General features: G+C 45.2%; 1 protein-coding gene across 1 annotated transcript in view; it reads left to right on the forward strand.

Annotated features, from left to right (window-relative positions):
* Positions 1 to 25,381, forward strand: part of C1H1orf21 (chromosome 1 C1orf21 homolog) — a 317,291-nt gene that overhangs the window by 161,966 nt on the left and 129,944 nt on the right. Inside the window, exon 3 of the mRNA XM_075528302.1 lies at positions 12,611 to 12,705. Coding sequence (XP_075384417.1) covers positions 12,611 to 12,705 — 95 coding nt within the window. The remainder of the gene's footprint in view (positions 1 to 12,610; positions 12,706 to 25,381) is intronic.

Genomic DNA, 25,381 nt, shown 5'->3' on the forward strand with positions numbered 1-25,381 from the left:
TGAATAGACACTTCACACAGAAAGAAGCGCTGGTACAAATGAGTGAGGCATTCAGAGGAATAGCACTCCTTATCATGCATCAATTATTAGAGCCACACTCACATGAAAAGCAGACCTCATTCCCAGGCAACAGTTCATTGTGCATGTTTGAGATGAGTACACGTGTGTTAAGTGGTCTTACACGACCACTGAAGAATCCATCCAACCCAAACCCCCGCCATCACTTTTGTCTCTGGTCGAAAAGCGTAAGGTGGAATTTCCCAGGAAAGAAGGGTGTAAAAGACACCGGAGAACAACTGTGTGGATGTAGTCCCATTTGGGGCGCCGAGGGGGCTATGCAGACAGACCTGTGGGCCTTCCACTTCCCGTAGTAGAAATCCAGTGGCCAGTACTGCTGGTGTCTGGTGCACACCATCTCCAAACAAGATTGCACCGTGTGAGACTGTCGAGCAACTTACATCTTTACATCATCAGAACTTTATTGTAGCCAACAATCTCATTTTGTCACTGGTTTGAATTCCTTTGGTTGACTTCAGGGACACTCCAGAAAGAACTGAGAGTAAATGCACCAGTCTCGATGTCGAATTGTCCGCAACCTTAATCGAAGAACGTTTTCTTGGGTATAGTTCTGCCACAGTTGTGTTTTTTAAAGTACACGAATAATACTGAATACAAGGTGAAAAAAAGAAATGTCCACAACCGTTAGAAAGGGTAGTTCATAATTATTCTGGAGATTGCTTAATGAAACCTCTGACGGTGGCACTGGCTAGATCACTTCCTGTCCACGAGGAAACTACAATTACTGTGAAGGGGCTGCCGGACTCGGGGTATTGATAATGGTCCGAGGAGCCCTTCGGTGGCATCCCTGCTCTGGGCAGAGTGTTCTGGACACCACAGCAGCCCCGGGCAGGGAACTGAGGCGGAGGCAGTGGGGAGAGGCCGTGGGTGCAGAAGAAGGGCCTCCAGTAGAACTGAGAGCACGAGCCTTCGCCTTAATACTGCTGCTTGTATTTGAACTTGCAATGATACATGCAGGAGCTCCCGATAAAAGAAGACACCTGCTTTCCCTTGAGCTCCCTCTGCCCCTCCCCTCACGCCCTCTGCTTGGCCTTTCCCCTGCCCAGCACCGAGGACGTCCCAGAGCGTGTGGAGCCGAGGAGGAGCGTCCAGAACTAAGGGGAATCAGAGTTAGATGCGCTAGCTACTGAGAGTGCCACGGACTGCCTGCCGGAAGAACAAACGAGTCTGCCATGGGGGAAGTACAGCCCGCGAGCTCCTTAGCATTCAGGATGGCGAGACTTTTCACGTGTCCTCCGGAGAGACCAGACCCTGGGCAAAGGGACCTTGTGCTTGGGGAAGTACAAGGTCGGCAAGAAAGAGGAAGACCCTCAGTCGCTGGACGCACACGGCAGCCACTTAACAGCAGCAAGAAGGGCACAGGGCCAGGCGGTGTGTTTTCCTGCGCGGACGGTCATCATGGGTTGGAATCAACTGGAAAGCACTCCCAACATCATCTCTAAACCAAAGAGCAGTGTAGCTTAATTAGGAAAGAATGCCGTAGGCATTGTGCTCTTGTAAAGAATTATTTGACCAATAAGGTGTGATTGCTTCAAACAGGACCAGATTCGACCTTTCCTTAGCACACAGGGGCACCCTGAGTCACTATCAACTCAGTGGCAGCGGGTTTGGTCTGTTTGCTTCGTATTGTTTTAAAATAAAATACAGCTGGATATGCTGAGGTGATCAAAGCCCTTATTGCTCGCTGCTCTTAAATGCTTCGGCAACAAAATTCTGTTGAATAATGAAATTTTATCAGAGACTAGCTGAGTGGTACAAAGAAATGGAGATGATTGGAGAGTGAGATCAGATCAAAAGCATAGCACAGGGAGAGCGTGGGAGAAAAGAGGAGCTGATATTATGGGCTCAAGTAGAAAGTAAATGTTTAGAAAATAATGCTGGCAACCTATGTACATGCGTGCGTGATACGATTGATGGGGGAGGTGAGGGCTGGGGGTTGGGATGAGGGCTCTGAGTCGGAACTGAGCGCTTCTCATCCCAGCTTCACCATTTAGAAGCTGTGTGACCGACCGGGAGCAGATTAATAAGATGAGCTATTCGTTCTTCAGATTCCTCAGTTGGAAAGTGGAGATAGCAATGCTACTCTTGCCTTGGAATTCTTTGGAGCATCAAAAGGGTTGAAACATGTGCCTAGTGATTCACGCATGCTCGATAAATGTTGCTATTATCATCGCCGCCGCTGCTGCTGCTAATATTGCTGTCACCTCTAGCTGAGAGTCCAGTTAGGGTAGTGATAAAGGACTTGCCGTCTGGACCACTGCTAGCTGTGTGAGTATGGGATTATGTAATCTTGACCTCATTTCCCTCCGCTGTAAATTGGAGATCACAGACATATCAGACTCATTCATAGGACTATTATGAAGACTAAAGTAATCAATACAACCAAGTACTTGTGCCTTGCACAAACTTGATGACAGTGGATTTGGAAGGTTAGGACAAAGGACTAGGTGGCCTCATAGGTCCGGGGGATTCGCACTGAAATCTTATTAAATGATATAGACATAAAACTGAACCAAACCTACTGCCATCAAGTTGATTCCTACTCATACTTACCCTATATTGGGTGTCCGAGGCTGTAAATATTTTCAGGAATAGCCTTATTTTTCTTTTACAAAAGCAGCTGGTGGATTTGAACCGCCCACACTGCAGTTAGCAGTCTAACACCCAAGAGGGCCGGATTGTAGGGGGTTGGATAGTCTAAACTCTGCAAGTCAAGTAAGAGGGTGACAATTCTTGCAGTCTTGTGTGCTGAGAAGAAAACCAGAGTTCTGGTAAGATGCCTACTTATAGTCTAGATTAGTGGTTCTCGACCTTCCTCATGCCGTCAGCCTTTTAATACAGTTCTCATGTTGTGTGACCCCCCCCCAACCATAAAATTATTTTTGTTGCTACTTCATAACTGTAATGAATCTGGTGACCCCTTCATAACTAATTTTGCTACCGTTATGAATGGGTGACACAATGAGAACTGCTGGTCTCGATACACCGTCACCCTAGGGATTGCTGTGTGAGACTCACCCACAATATGGCAGATAATCTATTTGTTTAAAGCTAAATAATTTACTTACATGTAACTACTTCCAAAGAACACCTACTCTAGTGCTTGATAAATGAGGTGACACCATAACCTAGTCAAACTGACATGTAAAACTAACCAGTATACCATGCATGCCACAAATTAGCCTTCTGTCTCTTTTTTGGCTGAGTGTTGTGCGAGGTGCAACAATATTTCATTTCCACCATACGAGCTGAAGCACGAGACATGCTTCTGAGAGGTGTAACAAGTTCTTCTACTTCACTCCAGGAAGCTCCTGTGAGGCACAAGAGCATGTGCTCATCCTAACAGCTGATCTAACCCAACTACTGGAAATTTCAGACTTAGAAGTGACCAGAGAGTAAATTGAGTGAGGTCAGGCTATACATTTCATGGCCTTAGGCTCCAGATGAACCTGCAACAATTTTGTCACTTATTCACAGGGAAGTCCTGGAAAATTTACTTACTCTCCTTGAGTCTCAAATCTCTAGTTGTAAAATAGAGATAACACATCTTACAAGTTGATGAAAGGATTGACTGAGGTTATTGTATTAGTCTGGGTACATTAGAGAAAAAAAAATCCACAGAAACTCATGTGTATAAGAGAGAGTTTTATATGAAGGGTAAGTGCACATCAAGAAAACATCCCAACCCAGTGCTGCCCAAGCCCACAAGTCCAACATTAGCCCATATGTCTGATACCAATCCACAAAGTCCTCCTCCATCTCACAAAAGACAAGCAATGATGCCTACTGCAGGAGGAAAGTGGAATCAGTGAGCGTGTAAGCATCTCAGTGTTGCAGGGGTCTCCACATGGCTGCTCCAGCACCAGGTCTGCATCGGGGTAGGTCCATGTGGCTTCTCCTCAGGGATGTCTTACAGGAAGTGAGCCTTTCCAGTGAGCTGAGCTATTTATCCCTCCAATTAACCCCACATGTTTTTATCAGCCACATTGGCACAATAAACTTTAACTGTCTCCGTTAAGAACGTGATGCATCCAGCAGACAGGAAGTTCTGTGTAACAGCTTATGTAATGTAGGGAACTCTATCATTGTGTTGTAATTGTTGAACGAGGGGCCTGTGTTTCCTAACAACCTCCATCCATCCAGTGTCACCTCCCCATCTGTTGACGCCTGTAGAGTATTTTAAAAAGTGGATTAGATAAAGAGAAGCAAGGATAAAATAAAATAATAGCTTTTGAGAATCAACTAAAGGTGAGGCAATTTCAGGAATGGTGGAGTTAGTCCAATAGCAGTGGTAAACTCGATATTTTGAAAAATCAGGGCTGCTTTGAAGGCACTGGAAAGAAATAAAAAGCAAGAATCTGGAAGGAATCAGATTCCTGGGGAAAAAGAATGACACTGGGCTTGATCTAGATTTACAAGGTTTTTCTATTACGTAGATATTAATTACCCCCTAGAATAAAAAATCAACCCCTTCCAGAGAATGCAGAAGCCCAAACAAAATGGAAAGAAAGAAAGAAAAAGATCTCTGAGGGCGGATGCTTGGCGGAGCAGAGTTGAGTAGACCTTTACCCAATAATGGCCTGTTATTCAATCGAGTGTCCAGCGCAGATTGGGTGCCAGGACCAGTGTGCAACCATAAGCAAGACTACGACTTTGGAACTAGGTAGAAAGCAAAAGCTAGAAGCACCTTGACGACTATGAAGGCTTAACCATTCTCAGAAATTATTAGCAAGCAGAAGCCTATTAGCCTTCAAGGAGCCTTTGAAGGGAAATGTTATTGGAAATGGTATGAAAAGGAACCCTTATTATAAAATGGAAGAAAGTTTATAAATACCATCACTAACTGTTTGTTAGTCTGGATAGAGTAGAGAGAAAAGGTCATAGAGACACATATGTGTATAAGAAAAAGGTTTATATACAGGAGCAATTGAAGATTGAAAAACATCCCAGCCCAGCCCAGATCAAGTCCATCAGTCTGTTATTAGCCCATATGTCTGCTATCAATCTATAAATTCCCTTTCAGACTCATGCAACACATGTAATGACGCCGAATGCAGGAAGATCACAGGCCAGTGGGTGGGAAGTCTTGTGGATCCAGTGGCGGTATAAGCATCTCAGCTCTGGCAGGGGTCTCTTCGTGGCTTCTCCAGCTCAGAGCACTACCATAGCTCCACGTGTCTTGTCAGCTCCAATGTCTCCTGGGAGTGAGCATATGTCCCACCTCCAACAAGCTATTTTTCTCCTTATCGCCTCCAAATGAGGTCATCAATCTGCCACCTGACTGACAGGCTAACCTCCACCCCTTCACTCGTAAGTCTCTAGTCGACAACAGATTATGTAACTACCACACTGAGAGTCTCAAGAACCTGTGGAATAGTACCAAACAGTCTAACAAATAAGTCTTTAAAGCCCCAGAAGAGAAGAGAAGAGGAGAGTAGGCAAAAAGAGTTCCAAAGGCAGAATATAATTGAGTCAAAAATCTTACATTAAAGACTTTCACAGACCAAATATACCATGGACTTGTAGAAGAATGAACAGATCTGTCTTGGAAGAAATGGAGTAGAATGCTCCTTAGCAGTGAGGATGGAGAGACTGCATCTCCCATACGTCGGACATGTTATCCAGAGAAACCAATCCCTAGAAAAGGACATCATGCTTGGGAAAGTAGAGGCCAGTGGAAGGACAGAAAGACCCTCAGTGAGATGGGTTGGCACGGTGCCTGCAGCAGTGGGGTAAGCCTCGTGGCCATTGTGAAGAAGGCACAGGACTGGGCGGTGTTTCCTCCTGTTTATAGGATTACTCTGCACCATATCTGACCGGGGATACCTAACAACAGCACAGCACAGACGAAAAGGCCCTCGCAAGAGTGGTTTCTCATCCACTGCACTTACAGGCGAATGTGCAAAGAATAATGTTGATACTTTTCTAATTAGAGATCTTGTCTTTCTTCTTTCTTGGGGTGGAAGGGAGTCGATCAGGAAAATAGAGGCCAGGGGAGAGGTGGAAGTCTTCAGACAAGGACTAAAGCGCCAACTAGAGGAAGTATTTACTTTGGGGTCAGCTCTCTGATTTGTCTTCAGTCAGAGGCATCAGAGGGAGAACTGTTCAGTTCCACAGTTATTTCTTGATTGCTTCCTACATGCAAGGCATGCTTTCAGACAACTTTGGATGATATGGTAGTTGTATGTTCTTTCCTAAGAGATTTCTCTTTCTTTCCTTTCTTCACTCTCTTCCCTCTTCTATCTTTGTCATCTTTTTTAGACTTGTGTATGCCAGGAATAGTGATTACAAAACCCTGGCACTCAAGAACCACGCATCATGGACGGCATCACTGCGAGTCCCTGAGCAAAGACCAGGGCTCTGCACACAGCAATACAGCAGGCATTAAAGAAAACTACCAGAGGCATGAGCAGCCACTTATAAGATGGAAGGCACCACATTTTCCTAATGAAATTAGTCCATCTGTCCATCTTTGGTTAGTGGTCCTAAAGAAACCTGCCTGCTCAGCCCTTCCAGTGCCTGTCCTCCCCCAGTTGCTCCCCACCCTTCTTGCTCCACTACAACCCTTCCACCTTCTTTAAACCCGAGCCTCTCCAGTCCCCGATATTGTGCTTTCAGCCTAGCCTGAATTGTGGTCGTGCCACTGACAGGAACTACAGGGGCTAGGGAATAAAGGGAGAAGATGGGCATTATTTCATTATACTCCGCCTTCACTTACATGATGACCACTTTTCTTTTTCTAATCATAAATGTTATTTATTGTAACATTAAAATGGTCTCCTGTTTTAGTTAAAGCAATATATGAGCACAGGTAAAACAACAAAAACAAACAAACCCTAAAATCCCCACTCCCATTTCCCGTCATCTCTTCTCCTTTAGGACAGGTCCCAGGTTGCGGGTAGGTTAGCCGGGTTTCATTAGCATGGTCCTAGAAACCGTGCTCCCTGGAGGGCGGCAGAATTTTCTGAATCAGTGGCTGACAGTTCTTTTGCGTTTCACTCTGGGCCGGGACTGTTACAAATGTATTTCATGTGTTAATTCATGTGACTGCGAGGTGAGTTTCAGTAAAAACCCTCCTTTTACAGAGGAAGGAACCCAGGTACATTAGGACAGGTAACTCAATCAAGATCTCTTAGCCATCACAAAGACCTGTCTCTTAAAGAAAACCCTAAAACATCACAGCAGGAAATAAAGGGCCCACCTCTAGGAGGTGCTGGGGGCTCAGATGGAGTTAGCTTGAGCAATAGGAGGCCCAGTGGGATGCACCTCAAAGGGGAGCAGGGGGATGAGAGGATGCTGTAAGTAGAATAGTCTGTTTCTTTTTGTTGGCTTGGAACTTGTCATAACTACTTCTTGTTCCTCCTTTCTAAGCCCTCGAGAGAAAACTGAGTGGAGCACCGAGGGGTGTATGCGTGCAAATTTCTCCACGTGCTTAGAAAACAGTGCTAAATCCCTTCTCAGCGCAAGAAGTAGAGCTCAGGTGCCCTTCTTGCTCCGCCCTCCTCCCTCTTTAACACCCACATTTATAGAACTACGCCTATGTGTGCGTTTGAGGGACTTATCTTCAGGGAACAGCGCGCTAGATCAGACCTTGGATGTTCTTGTAATGCGCTGCTGTCGAGTGGACTCCTGCCCGAGGCGGGTCACTTTTCTCCAGCATTTTCCAGACGGTGACATTTCAAAAGCAGATGCCCGGCCTGTTTCCGGAGGAACCTGCAGGGGAGGGTGCGTTCAAACCCGCAAACCTTCCACCAAGTAGTCAAATGCTAACTCCAACTCAGGGCCTTTAAGTCCTAACGAAATTGTTATCATCTGGGCATTATAAACCCCTCCAGCACTCACTCTACCTGGTTGATACCTTTCAACGTCAGTTCTATTCTTTTTGAAGTAACCTTGCTGTGGACCCTCTGTCTGAAAGGCTTGGGAAAGCTGGGATAGGGACAGTTGTGTACTTAATAATGGAAAAGCAGACATGTTCCAGAAAATGGGGAGGATTTTGTCCATGTCTGAACTCTCTCTCCTTCCCTCTACTTGTTTGATGGTAGGTGAGGCACTGAGAAGGGTGGCAAAACAGTGTGTCTTACGGTCACCCAGCCTTTCTCTGATGCCATCCAAAGAATAAAATCCTAAACATAAAACCCAAGCAATGCTTTCGCCCGGTCTGGCTTGACGGGAACAGCCTGCAACCATTCACGCAGAGAGGAGCCTACTGCTCCTGATGTGCATTGTAAGGCCCTACCCGCCAAGATCCACAAGAAGAAAAGAAAAGCCAGGAACAGGTGTGAGGGAGCCAGAAAAAGACGATCTTGCTGCGTCTTCCTCCTCTTCATCAAGTGGGCACCTTGTAACACAGCCGGGGCTCCCCGGCTCTGCCGGGACTGTGCTCAGTGCCTTCAGTGTGGACTCTGATAGATGGGCTCGAGTCCCAGATGAATCCCTGCGTTTAGACAAAAGAAGAACTGGGTTTCTGTGCTGATTGTTCCACTGTCATAAACCTAGACGTTCCATTTGTCCACACAGGGGCCCATGGGTGGGTGCCGTTTCCGGTGGCTGCATCGCCATGGAAATGTGCGACACGTCTGCTGACAGCTTGTCTGTTTCCAGGTGGACGTCTTCATTCCTGGCATCAGCCTGCGAACAGTCTGACAGGCCATTCTTAAGTATTTGCTTTGCACACATTTTGATTTATCTAAGGGCTGTGCTGGCTTTTTGTATTGTTTTATATACGGCGGATGGCTGATGGGCAGGGTGTTGTGTAAGGAATAAGGGATAGTCCTGGCTTTGTGGTCTCGGCTCTTTGTTTCTTCTTTGTAGTCAATCACCCTGTGCTTCTCGGACACACAGAGCTAGCCAGAGGTGGTTGTTAATGGTACATTTAAACCTCTTCTCCTTCTAATGGTGGAGAGTCTTTCTCATGTCTTGTAAGTCATAGACCCAGTAGCTATTCCATTTCACTAGAGGAAAATATTAATCATTTATCTACTACTTTTGGTCTAGTTGCAGTCCCTGGAGGGATAAGAAATGAAAACAGATTTTTACTAGTAGGCTCAGATAGCATCTGCACTGAACCGCGGCTTGGTGGAAGACAAAGGACAGTGGGCAAGGCAGGGTGGCTTTATGCTCTTTCCCAGATTATCAAATCCTAGCGTTGCTAACAAAGGGGCCTCGGGGGTGTCCTGGTTACACATTGGGCTGATAACCACAAACCCAGCAGTTTGAAACCACCAGCCGCTTAATGCCTTGGGAGCAAAATGAGACTTACTAGTCCAGTAGAGACCCATGGTCTCCCACGAGACAGAAGTGCCTAGACCAGGGGTCCTCAAACTTTTTAAACAGGGGGCCAGTTCACTGTCCCTGAGACCTGTTAGAGGGCTGGACTATAGTTTTTAAAAAAACTATGAAAAATTCCTGTGCACACTACACATCTTATTTTGAAGTAAAAAAACAAACGGGGCAAAAACACCCAGCGGGCTGGGTAAATGTCCTCAGCAGGCCACATGTGGCCCACGGGCCATAATTTGAGGACCCCAGGCTAGACTATGGGACAATGAAGGAGAGAAATGGCTGAATTCCAGGCCTATGAAGGCAGGAGTAAAGGGACCCAGTAGCTGAGAGGCCAAGAATCAGAGAGACTTGGATGCTGTGTTAGTCTGGGTACTTTAGAGAAACAAATCCACAGAAACTCATAAGAGAGAGTTTTATATAAAGGGTAAGTACATATCAAGAAAACATCCCAACCCAATGCTGCGCAAGCCTGCAAGTCCAACATTAACTCATATGTCCGATACCAATCCACAAAGTCCTCTTCTATCTCACAAAACACTTGCAGTGATGCTGACTGCAGGAGGAAAGCCGAGTCAGTGAATGTGTAAGCATCTCAGTGCTGGCAGGGGTCTCCACACGGCTGCTCCAGCACTCTCGGTTGCATCGGGGTAGGTCCATGTGGCTTCTCCTCAGGTTTGTCCTGCAGGAAGTGAGCCTTGCCAGCTGAAGCAGGGAACTGGCTAAGGCAGCTAGCTACACCCTGGTCCAACCATCAGAAAGCAAGAGACCCAAGAACTCGAAATGGAAGGCTTACAGAGCCATTTATCCCTCCGCCCTTCAATTAACCCCACATGTGTTTACCAGCCAGGTTAGCACAATGAACTACCTACCTCAGATGCTGTCTGAGAAGAGGTGCTACTGTAGGTCAGTGATTGTATCTTTATGGTTTATGGATCTTGACTTGTAGTAACCTGTTAGCTTCCTTAATACAATGTCCTAATTGGGGTGGGGGGGGGGCAGGCCTATGATCTCTGAAACCCATGGGAGCACTTCTACTCAGTCCTATAGGATTGCTATGAGTCAAAATTGACTCAGTGGCAATGAGTTTGGGTTTGGTTTGGGAGCTGTGTTAACAAAGGAGCCACGGTAGCAGCGTGGATCTTGGATTGGGCGGCTAACCTGAAGGTCCGCCATTCCAGCCCACCAGTGCTGCCTGAGGGAAAGATGAGGCATTCTGCGCCTGTGAAGAGGGACCGCTGCAGAGGCCCTACGGAGCATCTGAAACGGTCACTGGGAACCAGAACTGACTTGACAACTGTGAGGTTAGCTTTGAGTTTTTGAGATGGATTCACAAGTTGTTCAGTGGACTTCACTCCGCAGTTACAGCACACGGGAAACCTTTTCCTTTACGGTGAACAAAGGACCATCTGCATCCTGAGAAAGTTTACTTGGGCCCCCAAATGTTGTGCTTTTCCTCCGCTTCTCAGGCGAGTGATGGTGGCCTGTAGGCAAAATCATGGATTCTTCGGGAGTTGTGTCGTCTATTAACAATGATTGATATTGGATATGTTATCTTTATAATGAACAATGATGTAGTTAATAATTTACAATTGCTCACCATTAGCAAGTAAGATCAAACCTTAGCTGAATGTCAGCAGTATTCTCATGAGCAGTGCTGAGGTTAGAAAGACTCTCCTTTGATCTATGGCCTTCATGAGCACTTACTCTCTGTGATCATGCAGATCACATGGGGCTGAGTCATGTGCGGTTCTGCTGCTCCCTGTGAATCAGAGCTCATTTGATGACAGCTAACAATAATTGTTTTGCAGGCATAATTTTTCAGTGCCTTTTCCCCTTGATTATTCATTGTTTATCCAAATTAATTATCCTCAATTAAATATCACATTTTACTAATTTACCTTCATAGTTTCTCTTCTGAATACAAAATGGAATGTGACATTTTTTTGCAGTAATTGTAGATAACTACAACAATTACAATGTGTTGTAATTGTAGATCAAAATTCATTGATTAACTTGTTAATACATCTAGGATTTAGTCATCATAAAGGGCTCATTACTGTAACCTCACACCAGTCTTCATGATTTTCTTTGAAAAGAAACAGAATCAATGAATTATCATGTGGAAAACAAACAATTGGCTTAGCCACAAACATGGAGTCTGTATTCGGATATCTGCAAATTCTGTAGGTTCATAAGGATAATTTTGAGAAGTTTTTGAACAGCATAATTACTTGAAGTGTCACACTGTAGCAAACATCTTTAGAGACAGTGTGCCAAGGGATAGTATGAGAAAGTCTAAGACGACATTCGTAAGCTGTGTTAAGTAAGGCACATGATTACATACATACATAGTACTTATGCCAGATTAAATTACAATAAATTAATCATGGAAAATAAGAAAACATATTGTGACTCCCTGAAGTGAAGTATACAAGGGTGTACCCCCCCACACACACACACAGAGACACCTACCACTTGTTTTTGTTTGTTTTAAATCATTTTATTGGGGCTCATACAATTCTTTTCACAATCCATCCATCCGTTGTGTCAAGCACATTTGTTGCCATCATCGTTTTCAAAATATTAGACTGGTAGATGAATTTCCATGTGTGTGAGTGTACAGAAATTAAAGTGTGTATATAATAAATATATATAACATATAGAATGAAATAATATAAAAAAGAATATGAGTTCATTTTTGACACCGCTGGTTTTAAAGGAAATGCCCATTTCTGGTTGTTTCTAGTCATTTGCTTACCATTACAGCCATCCGCCCTGATCAGCGCTGTGCTCCAAAGAGTGATTGAGGTCTGGCTGTGCTGCTGGAACTTGCTTCCGTGGGCATTTGGGGCTAACATTCTGACAGGGGAAACAAGAGTAGAGACTCAGTCTTCTGTTAAGAAGTATCTGTGATACATCCCAGCACGCATCGATTCCACATCGCTTTTGGAGACAGAAAAATCTTGTGGCTCTGCCACCTTTTGCTTTCTGTGTGAGAGAAGCAGACAGTGACACTTTTATGAGCTGCACTCCTGCCACTGCACCTTCCCGGCAGACAAGAGAGAGCGAGCCTCCTAAAAAGACCCAAGATGCCTGGTGAAGCTTCTTCCAGGCTGCTTCCAAGGAGCTACTCATAAAGGCAGCCGGGAAAGGACTCTAATAAATTACACGATTGGGCTTTCTAACTGATACTTTTCTACCATTGTGGAAAAAGTTATAAATTGTCTTTTCTTTTTTTGGTACTCAGATGAGTATAGGATCAAACCAGTGGAAGAGGTCAAATACATGAAAAATGGGGCAGAAGATGAGCAGAACATAGCAGCCAGGAACCAAGAAAACTTGGTAAGCGTCAAATTTCTCCTGTAACAATGAATTTTGGTGACCCCGTTGTACTGAAGTCTGCACTGCATGTCCACACTGTCACGTACACGCTGAAAGACGGGTTCTTGAAAATGTTGTAGCTATTTATACCTTGCCTGCAAGCTGTGCCTTACTCCTGTATCCTGTTTGTCTCTGAATTAGCCCTTCTTTAATCTTGATTAAGGGTGCTCTAGGGGCAATTCAACCACGTCATTAATGTTTTAAATAGTTCCTTTCAAAGGAAAATCTTAGAGTGGGATTGAGATATAGGTGTGGGAGGGGCTTTTCCTTCTTGTGCCCTTTCTCTATCTCCGTTGAACTCTTAGTTGAATGGTGAGATTTTATTATTCTGGATGTGCAGTGTGGCTGAGGAAAGTTGCCTTTTCAACTTGCCTTTTAAAGTAGCTCACTATCGGAAGAGGCGACACTTCACACACCAGTGTTAATGTTGTTGTGGGTTTGGCGTTAGTAAGAGAATTGTCGTCTAGAACAGGAAGCCGGGCGCCTCTTCCTTTCCCATGACTCCATCTGTACATGCATCTTAATGCTCGGCCGCCTCTGCAGAACCTGTAGCTAATCATCGCCGAAGCTCATTTCCTAAAAGAGGTTATACATTGCTGAGAAAAGGAACTCTTCAGTTGGGTGGTAGTGAAATTGTCTTAATGGGCTTTTTTTGGCTTGTGTGTTTGCCGTTGTTTTCCTATTGGAGTGCGTGTATATCCGAGAAGCTTGCGATGTCGTTACACATGTTCACGTGACATGACTTTTTTCTTTCTATTATGTACGTTGTTGTTTTGTTGTTGTTGTGTGTTGCTTTGTTTGGGGGTTTCTGCTACAACAGAGGGAGTTGGCAGACTATTAACCAGTGCCCATGAATACTTAAGACTATCATTTTCCATAACACAGTATGAACATAATAGGCTAATTTCAGGTCTCTATTCTTGTCTGAACATGTGATCTGCAACTTGAAATTTGGAAGTATCAACAACTGAACATTTTAGATTGTTTCGAAAGAAGTGAAGCTACTCAAGAGAATAAAATTTCACTTTATAAATGGGATTTGGATTTTTCACTATCATCAAGATGTACCTATAGTGGTGATTTTTATCTTTTTATTTTTTAACATTAACATTTTTATGTTTTGAACACTAGCACTTAAGCTCCAGAACAAGCTAGCAGGACTAAATAATAACAGTTCAGGTGATCGGCCTTGTGGCATGCATTTCCCTTTGCACTTTGAATGGGTGAAAGGAGGCTTGCAATGTGCTCCACACAATGGAGGTGGATGGATGGATGGATGGGTGATGCTAAGAGTTGGATGAGCCCCCAATAAAAATGATTTTTTTAAAAAGAACACCCCCCCCAAAAAAAATAAGTAGACTTGCCTCTTACCTCAAGGCACTTGTATTCCACTGGACAAGGTAAGTAGTCAGTGACTATAAGTAAACCAGAGTGAGAGTGGATCCAAAGAAGAAATGTAGCATGCTGAACACACTCCCAGAAGGCAGTGTGTTTCCGTTTGGGCATCAAGATCCACTTCTTGAAAGAGCGGGTGGTTCCAATGGCCTTGGATGGGGTGAGGTAGCCTGCCACATAACTAACCAAAATGGAAAACACAATAGGCATGTAATAAAAAGCAAGGGAGCTGGGGAGAAGAGGTCAGTCGGGAAGCAATAGAAGATTCGATATATTCTGGAGAGCCTTGCTATCCAGGAGGAGAGACCTGGAATTCATTCGGTGGAGAACAAGTAGCCTTGGAAGGCTTGTAAGTGAGGGACTGGCAGGATGAGGGTGTGCCTCAGGGAAGTTTATGTAGCAGCAGCGATGAGCTCTAGTGGGCGTGGGAGCCTGTAGCCCGGATGGGAGCGTATCCACAACCATTGTTGCTAGGGCAGTGAGGTCTGAACCGAGGCGAAGAGTTGGGGTGCGGTTGTAGAAGTAGTAGGATCTGGCAGCTAATAAAATATAAAAAGGGGACAGAGCAATCAGAAGACAATGGCGATCCAAGAGTTTGATCCCCAGAAAGGAAGACTGGGTGGTAGAACTGGGACTGATGAAACAGTGACATCAATGAGAGAATTCTGCTGAAGGAAATAATAAAGTGGTCCTTCATTCAGTGATTCATTGTTTATTCTTGTCCACCTTGATACAGCTCACAGCACCTTGCACAAGAGAGGTGCTACACCATCACTCACAATATGTGTGGTCAGAGGGGCAGCAGAGCACCTGTAGCCCCCAGGTTCTTATGACCTGTGCTCCAAAAGATGCAGAGGGGCCTTAGACACCAGTCCTGCCTCTGTCTGGGAGCAGATAGAAGGCTCTCATCCGAGGTGCAGTGTGATGGAATGGTTGATTTTGAACAAGCAAAGCTCGGGAGCATCCGTGTGGAGAAGTCTAGCAAAGGGTAGAAAGGAGTCTCTGGGGCTCAGGAGCCCTGCTGGAGACAGAGGAGGTGAGCTGATCAGTGGACCTTCGTTTATCAAGTGAACGTGAGCAGCTGGACTTCCAGGTGCACGTTTTGATTGACTTGAGAGACAGACCAGGAGCCCTGGAGTCCAAACCTTGTGCTTAAGCACCTGGCTGCTAACCGAAACTTGGTGATTCAGACCCACCAGCACTTCTGTGGGGGGAGAGGTGTGGCAATCTGTTTCCATAAAGATTACTACATTGGAAACCCCCTAAAGCAGCTCCACTCTAGCCTATAGTTGGAATTGACTTGAGGCAATAGGTTTTTGTGTGTTTGTGGACTTGCTTATTTGATAGCAGATCAAGGAGGTTATATCTCCCATGCTTTCTCAAAGGAGAGATAGAAAGCAAGAACTATAAAAGAAAAAAGTGCATTTCATTACGTTAAAATTAAATACTTATATAAAACAGAATTAAAATATTAAAAACACAGTCTGGTGGGAAATACTTATGGCAAATAAATGGCAAAGGATTGATATCTGAGATTTGGGAAAAATATACTTAGATAGCCTTAAGACTAAGATTGTCCATTAGAAAAAATAGGTGAATACAGTGAGCAGATGGTTCACAGTAGAGGATATTCGGCAAGAAGCATAGAAGATGTCCCACATTGTCTGACTCCTCTTCACCCACTCACCACCCTGAATGAGCCTTACTAGCCCCTCTCTGGAAGATAATGACCGTGACCAAAGCATGGGAGCCCAGCAGCCTCCACTCTCTGAGACACACTTGTGCCTCAGCGCCCACACTTAACCGAGCATTTACCACAAGTCAGGTGCCAGGTCCCAGCCCTGTTTATACTGGTTGAATGTCATTTTGATTACATAATTTAGTTTAAAATAATAATAATAACTATGTATACCAGTAAAACACCAGTGGGGAAAGAAGAAAATTAAATGGACTGCTTTGCAAACCCAATGAAGACACGTCATTCAAAGCCCGCTGTTAAATGCAGTTGGAGCCTGCGCTCAGGTAATCTCACCAGGCGCTTTGCTTTCTCATTGCGTTTCTGCAGTGCCCGTGGGCGTGGTTAATGCAAAAAGACGTGGAGCCCCCCACACACACACACAGTGGTTTCTTAAAGGAGAAGCCTTGTTCTTACATCAAAAGATTGGAGAAGAAATGCCCATCTGCATATAGAGTCAAAGGATACAGTAAATGGCTATGGCCTGAGGCTGGGTTTCCTAGAGAAGCAAAACCAGTAATACACATTCACACACACACAAGCACATAGTCATATAACAAGAAAATGGTTCACACAGTTGTTGAAGCTTGCAGGTCAGTGTGCAGGCAGATCCCAAGTCTGGGCAGATGCTAGGCTACAGGCTTCTCTTGACTCAAATGGTTGCAGAAGTTAATAAAGCAAGATCAGATGACAGGCCGCTAACGACTCCCCATATAAGCAGGCACTATTGTAGACAGTCGGTTCAAGCTCTGAGAGCCAGAGGATGATGAGCCAGATGCAGACCAAGCAAAAAGCAAGCAAGCTTTTCAACAGAGTCCACTTATATTGAAAGCAGGCAAGCCACACACCCAAGGCAACTTCCTTTCCATTGAGGATTGCAGCAGGGCTGTAACCTGAGTAAGGGGGTTCACCTCCCCCTGACCTTCTCACTTTGATTAAGTTGTTTAGGTCATGTCACAGGACATTACTGTGTGTTAGCTGCCAACCCACTGAGAATCCCGGCCCCACCAAGTTCACACAAAACTTAACTATTTCGTGTATGTCACTTTTTGTCACCTCCCTTTAGCTCACAATATCACTTAATGACATATTTTATTACAATCAGAGAAATACAAATAAAAGCAAAATTCCATCTCCTACCCCTTATCTTGGAAAATTTAACTTTTATAATGTTGGATTTTTGCGTGATTGTTAGAAAGTGTGTGTTTGCATAGGGATAGTAGAGCATCTTGGAGGGCAGTTTAGCATTGCAGTTTAGTCAAATTTATGCTTAAAGCCAAAGGATGCACACTCATGGCCCAGCATGTCCACATTGTGGTGTCCATCCAGACACCTAGACATAAAGAAGCTTGTACAAAAGTGTTAACCACAGCATCACCCAGAGTAGTGAGCATTCGAACCTAACCTACGTGCTCATTGATAAAACCGATGGTACAGATACGTTGAAAACCACCACCACCAATCACTGCTGAGTCAAAATCAACTCAGAGTTACACAGCGTGTGTCAGATCAGCCATAAGATTTTCTCAGTAAGTACCACCTTTCGGAAGTGACTCACCGAAACGTTTTACTGAGGTTGCTTCTATTTGGACTCTGACCTCCAACCTTTGCGCTAGCCGCTGAGGGAATTAACCGTTTTCACGCGCGCACGCGCGCGCGCACACACACACACACACACACACACACACACACACACTGCTCCCCCGTGTCCCATCCTATACTAAACTCCAGCAGCCATCGAGGCGGTTCCCGCTCGTGGTGACTCCGTGAGCATCAGTGGAGAACGCCTGCACTTCCACAGGGGCTGGGATCTTTCCGAGGGAGGAAGCTTGGGCTGTATTTTCAGGTTCTCCTCAGGGATGCAGACAGCCCACCGTTAATCGTATGCATCATCAGGCATGCCTACTATACTAGAGAGTCGTTAACAAAGGATGAGTTCGACCTTTAAGAACTGTCATGGAAAAACCATGCCAGTTGTAGAAATATGTATCCTATGATATCATGTAAGCTGTGCCTTTGTTTTTGTTTTGAACGAAGCAAAACAGCCCTGTGTACATGGATCCCTAGGAAAACCTGCACGTACTCGACTCCATCTAACGTGGGCGTGACTTGAGTGATGGACTTGTTTCCTCCTGTGCGAAGAAGGGGTTGGACGTGAAGGCACTGCTAACACAGTGAGGGAATTGCAACCACGGCCATAAACTAATCTGTGTGTAAAGTGCTGAATGGGAACGTCAAGTTCTCAACTACACCATCTTCAAAGGTTCAAAAGGGAAAATAAAGCTCAGGACCCAGGATTAGTCACAATGTCACTCTAATTATTAGATTCTCCCTTCCGAGAAATAAAACACGTAAGTGAACATTGTAAACTTTAAGGCGCTAATAAAATATTCACTATAACAAGATACATGCATTTCCACATAGAGGTTCTCAAAATGAGGATGCCACAAAAATCCATTTGAAGTCCTCTTTTATTTTTAACAAATATCGCTAGGTTTTCCTTTCCTGTGATTCTGTTGAGCAGCTAATACAATAGCAAACTTCTCTGCTTAAAGGTTGCTCCTTGTGGATTTAGGAATGTCTGTTTATATTTCTGTTCTCATCCTCACATGGAAGGTCAAGTGATTATTTTTAGAACCTGAATAATGCAATAGGCCATGACTTTGACTCGTCCCAATTTCCCAAGCCATTTAAACATTTGTCTCACTGGAGAATAGGTAAAATAAATGGACAGAAGTAAGGCTGAGATTACAGACAAAATGTCAAGCGATGTGAAAGCACCTCTTCTTTCTCCTGCGCCACAGCTCCCTCCCTGCAGGGACAGGTGGTGCCTGTGAAGGGTTGGAGGGGAAGACCTGCCACCCCCGCCCCCTGCCCAGGAGTAATTCCTGATTTGAGGCACTTCTAGAGGAAAGTAGATTTCCCCAAACTAGAGATAAAAAGTAATTCTGAGGATCTGATTTAGACAAGATAACACCCTTTCTACTAAGAAAAAGCAGTCTCCATAGAGTTGATTCCAACTCACGCAACCTGATGTGGGTCAGTGTAGAACTTTACTCCATGGGGTTTTCAGTGGCTGATTTTTAACAAAGTATATCACCAGGCCTTTCTTCCAAGGTACCTCTGGTTAGATTCAAACTGCCAACCTTTATGCAAGCAGCTGAAAACATTATCCATTTGTACCACCAGGCACCCCCCCCTTCACTTAACAGCTTTATCAACATCATTTTAGTGCCAGATTCTGTGGCCCCCTTCCCTCTCCTCATGTGTAGTTAAAAGCTCACGTTCTGCCAGGTAGTAGCATCAGCAGCCTTGCCACATCCGCATGGAGGTTTCAGTTCATAGGGGAGAAAAAGTGCCAGTGGACAGGGGGCATGGGCAGTGTCACTGTCTTCTAGGATGTTTGTTGTGGCGTAGACGGAAGAGGAGTGGCCGATGGGAACGCTTCATTGATCTTGGAAGACGTCCTTAACCCAGCTCCCATTTTTGTGTCACTTGAGCCAAGCACATTCAAGGTCTTTGCTTTAGAGAACAGGAGTAGAGTTTAACTTTCTGAGGATGAGAGATTTGTTGAATCCACCCTTTAAATTCCAAGGGTTGAACAGAAGCAGAGTTCCTGATTTAGATATAAGAATTGTTGTGAGAATAAAATTATGTGCACAAAAGTGCTTTGTAACCGTAACGCCCAACACAAAATGCCATTGTAATTTGTTGATTGTTACAGGTTAGCTGCTGTTTTTTGGTGGGAACCAAGTTCTTCTACTGGTTCCATGGTTAACGCATCCTTTCCTCGAAGAGAGAATTATCATCGTAGCACCTTCAGAGAAAGGGTGGTGTCAAAATCTAGACTCAGCTTAAACATAATAGAATCAGTGACCCAGGGGTGAGTTTTGGAGCAACCACTGATACCGTCCAGAGAAGTATGCATTGCCGAACACGACTGCGATCCTATTTGAACTAACCTTCTCTCTGTATTAATACACTGAGCCGGTCTTGCGCAGGTTAATACAGAGTTCGGGTCCTCATGCGACTTCCTGAATAAGATCTTCTTTTGAAATACTCTGTTCCCATTGTCGATTAAGCATTGAATGAGCATGGAAGGCCCGTAATGATTGTCAGACCCAGTTGTAACTCCCGGGGAGACAAATGCAGACACCATGTTTGATGTTGCTAGTTGCCTGGGAGTGGCCCTTGACTCTCAGGGCCCAGACACAACGTATCGAAGCACTACACAGCCCATGCCGTCACGATGGTAAAACGTCCACTGAACCTCTGTGACCCACAGGGGTGTCGTTGGCTGGTTGTTGGAAGTAGATCACCCGTTCATGTTAGTCTGTCAGCTCTGCTGAAACCTGCTTAGCCTCATAGCATCAGTGAGGAAGCCCCACCGGTAGACAGGCAGTGGTGGGCACGCAGTGCACTGGCTGGCCGTCAAACCTGGGTCTCCCACATGGAAGGCAGAATTCGCCACTGAGCTCCTCGCCAACCATCCAGGTACGGAGGCCTCTTGAAATCTTGTGGGAGAGCAAAGGGTGAAATCTGGGCTGAGAGATGGGAGGGACTTAACTGAGGGACAGGCGTCAGAGCAAAGGCCACCGGGATGACAGACACCAGGTTCTCTTGACAAAGGAGGGCGAGGAGGGGATGGCAAGCAGAAGGAACAGTGCGAGTTGTGCATGGAGATGTAGCCTGAAAAGCAGGTGGGCGGCGAAGCGGATGGAATTTGGTGTGAGGTGCTCTCATTTGGTTGATCGGTGTGTTTATTTTTGGCTGGCACGTGTAGGTTTGCTTTGCAGACAAGCATGGTCGTGGCCAGTGTGCAGCATTTGTGGTTATAAAGAGGGCCAGGGCTTCAAACTAGTGTGGCCATGGCCAAGGGAGAACATCAGAACAGACCTGCATTTTTCAAATTTGAGTGAAGTGGAATGATAACCCGACTTCCCAAGCCATTTAAACCTTCACAAGGGAACAATTACAGGCCAAAGCCCTGCCATGGGAGTCTTGGAGGAGGTGTAGTGAGCCCTTGCCGGAGTCGGATTCGGGAGAAGGGAAGATGCCAGACTTGTGCTGCCCAATACGCATTGCAGGCGCTCCGTCATCCGCCATCTTCGAGAAGGGCATGCGTTGTTTCTGACTCTGGTTCCAGCGATTTGGTGACTGGGCAACACCTCCATTGCTTTTGTTTTCTGAGAGGGTAAGTTTCCTACAGGGCATCCATCCATCGGCCTGTGACTTTTCCCATCCCTGCAGTCACACTAGCCCCTACACATTTGACAAATTCTGGTCTTTTGTGCTTTTGCTTGGCGATGCCACTAAGAGCTAGTGTGAAACCCTGACTAGAAAAGGCGTCGGCTAGATGATTTAAAGATTGAGGGTGTTGATAATGGCTTCCTGTTTCCCAGCTCTGTTGCAAACTGATTGCTATTACATATGCTTCCCCTTGGACGCAGGCACTGTCTAAAGGTTGTTGGCCGTGTTTACTCTTGACCTTCACTTGCCCAGGATCTAGTTACTGAGTGCTGCTAGGACGGAAATACCACAAGGGGATAGCCTTAATAAACAGAAATTATTTTCTCACAGTTCAGGAGGCTAGAGGTCTGAGTTCCGTGTCAGCTCTAGGGGACGCTTTTCTCTCTCTCTGCCAGCTCTGGGGAAGGGCCTGGTCTCTCCAGCAAGGTGAAACTAGATGGCACCATCGGTTTTACCTCGCCTCTGCTATAGCGCCTGCTGGTCTTAATCTAGGTCCCTGATGGCTAAAGGTTCTGCATCAGACTGTTAACTGCAAGGTCAACAGTTGGAGACTACCAGCTACCCTTTGGGAGAAAGATGGGTTTCCCTACTCCCGTCAAGGATAACAGTCTTGAAAACTTACAGAAGTTCTACCCTGTCCTGTGGGGGGCTGGCCGTCGCCATCCACTGGGTGGCAGTGAGCTTGTGTGTTTTGTTTTGGGTTTTGTCTTAAGCTGCTCGTTTTATGTTGTGTAAGAGATTAGTAAGACACACACACCACACTGAGCCTGTTTCATTAACCTAACAAAGGCCACCCTTCCCAGCTGTGATTACAACCACAGGATAGAAGGGACATTACAACACAGAGTTTGGAGGGGTACAGCTCAACTCAGAACATCCAGGGAAGGATAGGTTGTAATTTGTTCCCCAAAACCTTCTCTGTTTCATTTTTGGGATTAAAAAAGAAGAAGAAAGAGCAAGCACATGACACCGTAGGTTTAATGTAGGCCTTTTTCGAGTAAAGAATGAAAAATTAAAAGCTCAAGTCCCATCCAGTCAGTGCCGACTCATAACAACCTTCCTCCCGCAGTGTAGCTGGGAGGTTCAGACTCGACCTTGTGGATGCCAGCCCCACATGTACTCACGGTGTCTCCAGGACTCCTAAGGAAAGAAAGGCTCCCTGATCATTAAGTCAAAGTCTGGTTTTGGTTTGTTCCACTCAGTCATTTGAGATGTTGGTTGATCTATCTCACCGAAGCACGGGCATTTGAAACCCAAGTTGGCCCGGTCATGGGCATCTGAGTGTGGCAGGGAGGGATGCATGACGATCGTGAAGACTGCCTCGTCAGCAGTCCGAAAACACCAGCCACTCCACGGGAGAGAGACAGGGCTTTCTCCTCCAACAAACACTCAGTTTCAGGAGTTTGCAGGACAGTCTGTCCCGTCCTGCAGGACTGTCGTGCATTTCAATCATCTCAGTGGCAGTGAGTTTGGTTTGGGATTTTGGCCTCATCCTCAACATCTTTGTTTGAGCCCCTAGAACCAGCACCCGGTGGTTTGCCTTTTCTGCAAGTTGCTCAGATTTCCATCTCCTTTCCTGTGTGATGCTAAAAATAGAACCAAAGCATATACATTTCACTCATCTGTTGGCGAGCACTGGGAGACAGCCTGTCCTAAAATTAATCATTGATGCCTTGGAAGTGAGCGTCTCCAAAGGGTCAATGATGTTTCCAAGAGTCCGAGCTCTGGCGGGGTCTCCTTCTGTGGGTTTTATCTGTGATCAGTAGCGTCCAGCAATAACAGAGATGGGAGCTTTGCCTGTCTTGTAGTGATTTGTTTTAAGAGGTGCTTTGTAATTCTGGGACCAGATTCTCTACCTGCCATTCAGAAAAGATGGCAATAAATAACCAGACATAAAAAATTCATACATCTTCTTTGGAAGGAGGAGAGTGTATTGTTTAGCTTAGCAACATTAGAATAGATAGATGAAGATGCCACTGTAACTTGGCCTGCTTCATGTTCATTATGGGGCTAATTTAATATATTTACTTGGTGCCCTGGACCATAAGAGATGCCATATTTGTTCCTCCTTTGAAAATTGAAATGATCAATCATGACAACCAAATTTATCACAGTTTAATAAGCGGATTCAGTGTTTTTGTTCATGTCATCTTGTGATGCTACACTACAGATTTCCATTCACTAACAAACTTCTGTTCTTAGCTATGTGGATGGAGGGCTTGCTTAACTTGAGGCCAGCATTTCTTTCTTATACATCTTTAATGGATCTTTACAACGGAAAGCACTAAGACAAGCAAGACAGGAATCTGGTTATTGAAACTAGAGTACATGGTAAGGGCTGGTCTCAGAAACAAAGCAGAAGGGTCAGTGCTCCAACTGGGGACGCTGCTGGACTTCTGGGTCTCCGCAGTGCTAACCAGGGTTCCTTTACCTCTTCAGAATATAAAACAGGCTGAACCTGAAAGAAAGTCAGGGTAGAGCAGCAGTGGAGAAAGAGAGCAAGGCATGGCATCACAGTCAAATGCCTCACAGCCCTGGGTGATGCCTAACAGGCAAGGGGTGCAAACTTCTATCAGAGAATCTCTGCCTGTCGGTGGTGATGCAGTGACACAACACAAATATCACACAGCTGTTGAATTTGGCTTACTCCTTCCTGTGTTGTTCTCCCATTGAACTGTATTTTCTTAAGTTACAGTTTCCAGTCGTAGACATGCTAGAGAAACTAATTCAGTGACACTCATCCATGTTTATGGAAGAGCTTGATATCAAGAAGTAATTATATATTAAGGCATCATAGCCTAGTCCAAAGCAAGTCCATAGTCCGAAGCTAGTCTATGAGACTCCCTTCAGATTCATGTTGCCGCATGCTGGTGAGCGGGGAAGCAGGACGATCACAGGCCATAACACTTTACAGGACTAGCAAGCCTGGATTTTCTCCTGAGGAGCAGCAGGTGCTTTTGAACTGCTGACCTTGCTGCTAGGAGCCCAACTTGTAACCGCTATACCACTAAGGCTCCTCTCGGAAAGCTACAGGTCACAAAATGTCAAGGATACAGTTATTTTCTCACAGTGCCTCATTTCAGCCAAGTTAAGAGGCATGGCAGGCTGGTCCTCTGCCTCTCAATGACCTTGACCTCTATCTCCCATGGCCCAGGAAGCCCACTGCTCTGCCTCACAGTCTCAGTGTAGCTCCTTTGCTCTGTGCCATGGTCTTGCTGCTGCAGCTTGCCAATGGTGAGTTTGCCATTTCAGGCAGGGGTCTCCCACTTGCCCCCGAGTGTCTCTTCTTTCTTGGTAGCTGTGGGATTTCTCTCCCTGCTTCTGAGATGACTCACTCCTTTATCCAGCAGAAGGGCAATCCCGACCCATCCCCGGGTTAGGGTCCTCTGCACCATATTTACATGCTCCCACCCACTCACGGGATGGGAGTTACACAGAATGTAGATAGAAACCCCAACAAATGTACAAATGTGCTCAACACATGGATGTATAAATGGATTGTGATAAGAGTTGTACGAGCCCCCAGTAAAGTGATTTTTTTTAAATAGGAGCCATTGGGATCAAACAACAGAATTGTATGTGAATGGATATAATGGATGTGTAAGACATGGTAAAACATTCTTTTAAAATAAGGGTTCCTGATGGGAGAGGGAGAGGATAAGGGGAACTGAAGTCAAGAAGACAGAAAATGTTTTGAAACTGATTGTGATAGCAATCATACATTACTGCTTGATGTAATTGAACTATAAAATGTTATGATATGTGGAAGAGCTTGCAATAATAGGGTTGGAAAAAAAGAAAATCCATATTAAGAAGTTTCACTTCATCACAAAGGCTGTTAGTGAGTTTTTCTCCAAGCTCTATATCACATTATTCTTTATATAACCCTGCTTCTCAAATTATTCCTTCAGCAAACAATGTAATGTATGAGGGCTCTAAAAGTTGTGAGAAAATGGAATTAAAATGTAATGGAATTTTCCCAAGAACTTTCTGAAGCACTGTTGTATGGTAAAGGCTACCAGCTTCCTTCACACCTTTCTTGAGCTGGACCATGCCGCAGCCCCTTGTGCTGCTCAGACGTCTTCCTCTGGTCTAAGACAGATTCACACACATGCGGGAATCTGGGTTGCATCTCTGATCAATTTCAGGTCGTCGCAATTGGTAAAAATCCCCAATTTCTTCACCATTGGCATCAGTGGCTGGTATCTAAATTTGAATAAGAATGATATCAGCTGGTCTTCCTTTTAGGAAAATGGA

The sequence above is a fragment of the Tenrec ecaudatus genome, chromosome 1 (genome assembly GCF_050624435.1).
Source record: "Tenrec ecaudatus isolate mTenEca1 chromosome 1, mTenEca1.hap1, whole genome shotgun sequence".
NCBI lineage: Eukaryota > Metazoa > Chordata > Mammalia > Afrosoricida > Tenrecidae > Tenrec > Tenrec ecaudatus.